This window comes from Chenopodium quinoa, unplaced genomic scaffold, assembly GCF_001683475.1.
Source record: "Chenopodium quinoa cultivar QQ74 unplaced genomic scaffold, ASM168347v1, whole genome shotgun sequence".
NCBI lineage: Eukaryota > Viridiplantae > Streptophyta > Magnoliopsida > Caryophyllales > Amaranthaceae > Chenopodium > Chenopodium quinoa.
This window is the reverse complement of record NW_018745080.1, coordinates 1,169,347-1,175,346: the sequence shown is the minus strand read 5'-3', so window position 1 is coordinate 1,175,346 and position 6,000 is coordinate 1,169,347. Positions and strand designations below refer to the sequence as shown.

Sequence of the window (6,000 nt, the reverse complement as noted above, 5' to 3'; positions counted from 1 at the left end):
TGAAGTTTGGTTAATTGGTTATAATTATCTAATTTACTTCTCAAGTTCTCAATTTGGGGATTTTTTTGTATTTCGTATGCTATTTTCTGATTTTCATATGCTATTTTCTGATTTTTTTGTAAAAGCCGGTTGTTTAGCTACTGCAAAGTTGCTGCTGGAGGTTTAGTTGTTGCTGGATTTGCAAAACTAGCTTCTTTCCGTGAAGGCAGTGGCAATGGCATGTTTCAAGTTAGAGAATGGTTCAAAAATATTCGCGGAAAAGGATCAGAGAATAACTAAGGACTTATAAGCATTCAAGTGTTCTTATTATGGATTATGTTAATTAGTTTTTGTGAGTTTAAGCTTATTACAATTATATATTCAGTTGAAAATCTAATTAGGTAATTTAACATTTTTAGTTGGGTGATAAAATTGGACTCTGCCTTACAAGCATTAGAACTAGGAGAAATTGAAAGTGGGCAAGGTTTAAACCAAGAACATGGCTTAGGTAGGCCTGGTGATACTAGGTGGGGATCACATTACAAAACTGTTTCAAATGTTACCGCATTGTATGCTACTATTGTTAAAGTTCTTGAGAAGATTGGATCAAATAAGATTTATAAGGATGATCGCGTGAAGGCTATCACTGTCATGTCTACATTTGAATCATTTGAATTTGTATTTATGATACATTTGATGTCCGAAATATTTGGGATTACTGATAAATTGTGTCAAGCTCTGCAAAAGGGGGACCAAGATATTGTTAATGCCATGACATATGTTAAATTGACTAAGGAGGGATTACAACAAATGAGGGACCATGGGTGGGAAGACTTTTTACATCTTGTGGTTTGTTTTTGTGTTAAACATGATGTAGAAGTTCCTACTATGGATGATATGTATGTTCCTCGTGGAAGGTCAAGACGCTTCTTTGCCAAAGTTTCAAATCTTCATCGATTTCGGGTAGAAATGTTTATAAGTGTTATTGATTTACAACTCCAAGAGCTCAATAGTAGATTTGATGAAGAAAATATGGAGTTACTTATTTGTGTGTCATGCTTAAACCCGATCAATTCATTTGCGGCATTTGATATGCAAAAGTTGTTGAGACTTGCTGAGTTATATCCCAAAGAGTTTCCAACTAATGATATGACGATGACTGCACTTCGTCATGAGCTTCAATTTTATATTAATGATGTGCGCCAAGATGCAAGGTTTGGAGACTTGAAGGGTATTCATGAGCTTTCTATGATGCTTGTTGAAACAAATAAGCATACTACTTACAACTTAGTTTACTTGCTTATAAGACTAGCATTGATCCTTCCGGTTGCAACTGCAAGCGTGGAACGAGTGTTTTCCTCAATGACATACGTAAAAAATAAGTTGCGAAATAGTATGGGTGATCAACTATTGAATGATAATTTAGTCACTTTTCTTGAAAGAGATTTATTTTCAAGAGTTAGTGATGATGATGTATTGGAACGCTTCCAAAGTATGAAGACTCGAAGAATGCTTCTGTAGTCTTTTTTTTTTTTTTTTTTTTCATTTTTCTATGTGTAATCTATTTGTAATCCATAGTTTGAAATTATTTATGTACTGAATATTTAATTATTGTATTTTTATTCCTTTGTTAATTATGATTTCAAATTTCGGAAGTTTCGAACCCACACTTCGAAAATCCTGGTGACGCCACTGCTTTTAGATACGGAGTCTAGCTTGCTAAGAAAGGATTATGGGATCCATGCTACATCAAATTCAAGAGGTTATTTCAAGCAACTTACCTCAAGGAACTCATTCCCCTCGTCAAGAGGGATTTTTGATGTTTATTTATTTTACCTTTTTTGAAAAAGAAAAATATAGTAATATTAGAATGACAGCAAACTAAAAGTTATGACAAATCATTTATTATAACTTGTTTGATTTTATTAAAAATAAAATAAGAAGAATAAATTAAAATAATCTCGAAATTTACAATTGAATGAGATAGTCCGGAAAATTTTAAACCCATGGAGTAGACATATTTTTAACTTTTCTTTTAATACATTATATTATACATTTATACGGAGCACTTTCTTATTTTAGTACTTGCAATGTTTTAATTTTTCACTTTGAATACATAATTCTGCTCATTAATATTATATCTATAATTGACAACTTTTATTAAGTTAAAAATACTAAAACTAAAGAAATAATTAAACAAATAAGGCGAATCCAAAAAACATTGACATTGATGCAATCTTCCTTATATTGTAAATCAAATTAAGTGATCAATGTATATATGTGAATAGTACAAAACCAGTTAAATATACTCCGTATAATATTTCGGAAAAAACAACGTAATTACTAGTGTACTTTAAATTAAATCACACTTTTGATTAATGGAAAAGTATAACTAAGTACGTACATACTGACCCACTTACCCTACCTTTCTAACACACTCACTATCCACGAGTCTACAACTAGGAAAGAAGGAACTTAACCAACCAACCAAGTAAAAAGTGTCATTAATTAAAATATGTGATTCCTTCATTTCCTTGTTTATTTTATGAAACTACTTAGAACCTCACTTGAACTCTCTTAGAAACAAACTCCCACCAACACCAACACAAACACAAACACAATACACCTCCCTATATATATACATATAACCTTCACCCTCCAAATCCTCTAACTTGATCAAACAAGAAGGAAAATTACTATAAATAGTAAATTCAAATTCGTCACTAAAACCAAACATACAAATTAAACTATTACACACAAGTATGATGGGAAGACAGCAGTGCAAGAAGCACCCTAAACACCGCCAATCCCCTGGCGTGTGCTCCCTTTGTCTCTCCGACAAGCTATCTAAGGTCTCAAACTCCGGTACCGCCTCTCGTTCCGCTATCATTCGAGCTCGTGCTCGTGTTTACTATGAATCCTCCTCATCCTCCTCACTTTCATCTAGCTATGATTCTTCTACCGCTGCCTCCCCCGTACACCACGTTGTAATTAGTGGTGCTCGCCATCGGAGGATCGTGTCCGATGTACGAGCTAATAATGTTATTGGGTATAACACTAATAGCAAAGGTGGTTCGGTTTTTAGTAAGAGTAAATCTATGGCTCATGTTGAAAAAGAGAGGTTAAGATCGGATGATAGTAATAATTATGATGATAAAAAGAAGAATATGAAGAAGAATGTAAAGAAATTATGGGCCAATTTGCTTCGATTAGGAAGAAATGAAGAAAAGCGTGTTAATGCACATGTTAATGATCGTAAGATTTTTCAGCCGCATCAACTTCAAAGTTCTAGCAGCATGGTTGTTTATTAATTGATTGATTGATTAATTGATTAATTAAAGCTAGATTAGTTTTATTAATTGTGTTATTTAGACATGATTAGTGATTTTAATTTATTTTTTTTAACTTTTTTGTGTATAAAAGAAAAGGAAAAATGGAGGGGAGAAAAATATACATACAGCAATCCAAATTACAAAAGAATTGAAGAAGTTTATTATGCTTTGATGAATATGTACAGTTATAATGTGATACAAGTTTTACAAAGGATAGCGATGAAATAAAATTTTGTGGATAATTTGTGTTTATTTTATTATTGTCAATTATTTACTTGTATGGTTAATGATTTTGGAAATTTGGATATATTTTTAATATATGTTGTTGATTATTTTTGGTTCTTTTTTCAATTCAAAGGTTTTGGACTAGATTGGCAATGGGATAAGAAAAGTGTTTAAGTGCATGTTGTGTGTGCATTGAAAAGTAAAATAGGAATTTTGCTTTGGGTGTAGTAGCTAGATTTAATTATTATTGTTAAGATTTATGTAAGAAGAGATAAAAGGATTTTTTTAAAAAAATAAATAAAAAATTAACAGTTAGTTTTTGCTTTGTGTATGTTATTGCCCGGATTAAGTTTATGGATGAAAATAAATTATACAAAGATATGCAATTTTTTGAGTTAGCTATTAATGATAGTATATACAGTTCGATATGTACACAAATGCAACTCGATATTCCTCATTGTAATGTAACTCGTCTGCAAATACTCCGTAAGATACATCTGCCTCTATCACAGATCGAGGAAAGGACCTGCCTCATGCAACCAAATGTTGGACAATTCAAAGCCACAAGGGCAAAATCCAATTAATATAGTTCGCGTATTGATAATAATGCCTATAGATCCATGAAGTTTCAACTTGCATACACAATATATCATACACCACGATTCAAATTATTTATCATGATGTACATTCACTTGATCATTCTATCCGTTTACAAACATATACTCTACTAATTTATATCTCTAGTGTCATTTAAAATATCGATGATTTGTCAGTTTTCAATGTTAATACAGTCGGCATATACCTAATAAACAGTTCATTTTATAATTATATACTACCTCCGTTTTTTTTTAGTTGACACGTATTCTTTTTTGAGAAATTTATTTTTAGTTGATACGTTTCTATTTTGGGTAAGCTTTGTAATTGATGTCATATTATATCATAATTATTACAACAATGTATATATTAAGAGATATTGATTGACACAATAGTCATGAATTCTGTTTACATTAGAAATGACGCAAAACAAAGTATATAATATGTTATGATGACCGTTTTGCTTAATTAAGTATTTTCAAGATATGCATTAAAAGAATTTGTTATCCGTAAGCATACATATTCTGATAGGTACACTATTTGCTAGATTGCTAAGTTAACCACATCATGATCCCTTTATTTCAGCTTACGAAGTAATATACCTTTAAATATACGATTATCTATACTAATTAATCTTAAAACACATTATTAGAGATAAGAGTGAGTCATGTTGATTTGAACATTATTTCTTATTTATATGCAAAATTAGTTATTTATTAGTTGAATTTGAATAATTCATTTACATGAGCTCAAAATATTGTTCAAACTCAACTTAGTTTTTAGAGAAGGTATTGGATGTAAATTTGGTGCGGATAGCTTGGCTGATATATTTTACTTTTTGGCTGATATGTTTCATGTGTTAGCTGATATAGTTTTTGTAACGGCTAATATATTCTTTTTGTTGGCTGATATATTTTTTTGTAATTTTTGATAGGTTCCTTTTGTTGGCTGATATCAAACATCATTTGGCTTATATGTTTCGCAGCCACCTACACCAGCGAATCGCACCTCCCCTGCGATCTTGAATCAGAGGACGCTCGCCGTCGTCGGAGAATTTATTCTTCATCTACTCTGTCGTCGTCCTCGTCTCTAACAAGTATTAATTCTCTCTATTTTTTATTTTTTTTTAAATTGGTTTGGTTTTGAGTAATGTGGAATTTGAATTGATTGAGTTGAATTTGATTGAATGAAGTTGAATTCGATTGAATTGGATTTTGCAGTTGGTGGAACTTGGAAGGATGTGAGTTGCCGCACGAACTAGTCCGCACCCAATAGTTTGTATAGTATTTATCATGTTTGAACTTGGTTTGTATTTTGAGTATTAAATGAACAAGCTTTGTATTTTCTAGTTTTGCATGATTACATTATTACTTATTCTCCAAGAATATACTTAAGATAATAAAATTAATTTTATATTTTCTATCCTAGCAATTTGTTGACAAATTCAAACATTTAATACAAGTTCTAGGCAAGTTATTAATAAAAGCAATTGTTAGTGAATGAACACAAAGACAAGATATTCATGAATATATTTAAATAGATGAGTTGTTCATAGATACATACGTAGTATTAATAAATGAATATCCATGTATTCAGGTTCAAGCTCATTTACTACTCATTAATAAGTTCGATTCGCAAATAATATATATTGTATTAACTTATTTTCACCTCAAATAATTACCAATTCAAGAACTTATTTATGTTATTGAAACATTCTTCTTGTGAATGTTGTGACTTGTGAGCTTCATGCAAACAATAGGAAGAAATAGTACTATAAGGAAAGAGTGAAGTTAAGAGAGAGACGTGGAATAATAAGGAAATAAGGTTAGAACAACTATTTGGCGATGTGTTATTGTGACTTGTTCATGTT

At 31.0% G+C, this 6,000-nt stretch overlaps 2 protein-coding genes across 2 annotated transcripts; both read left to right on the top strand.

Annotated features, from left to right (window-relative positions):
- Positions 1-675: 675 nt before the first annotated feature.
- Positions 676-1,500, top strand: LOC110709572 (zinc finger MYM-type protein 1-like). The gene has a single exon (XM_021887787.1). It carries the CDS (start codon positions 676-678, stop codon positions 1,498-1,500), a length of 825 nt encoding a protein of 274 aa, XP_021743479.1.
- Positions 1,501-2,581: 1,081 nt separating this feature from the next.
- Positions 2,582-3,563, top strand: LOC110709695. Its single transcript, XM_021887918.1, has one exon. It carries the CDS (start codon positions 2,742-2,744, stop codon positions 3,288-3,290), a length of 549 nt encoding a protein of 182 aa, XP_021743610.1. The 5' UTR covers positions 2,582-2,741; the 3' UTR covers positions 3,291-3,563.
- The last annotated feature ends 2,437 nt before the right edge of the window (positions 3,564-6,000 follow it).

Bases quoted from the DNA above. Each gene is read 5' to 3' on its own strand.
- LOC110709695 (XM_021887918.1), top strand. From the start codon at position 2,742: ATGATGGGAAGACAGCAGTGCAAGAAGCACCCTAAACACCGCCAATCC.
- LOC110709572 (XM_021887787.1), top strand. From the start codon at position 676: ATGTCCGAAATATTTGGGATTACTGATAAATTGTGTCAAGCTCTGCAA.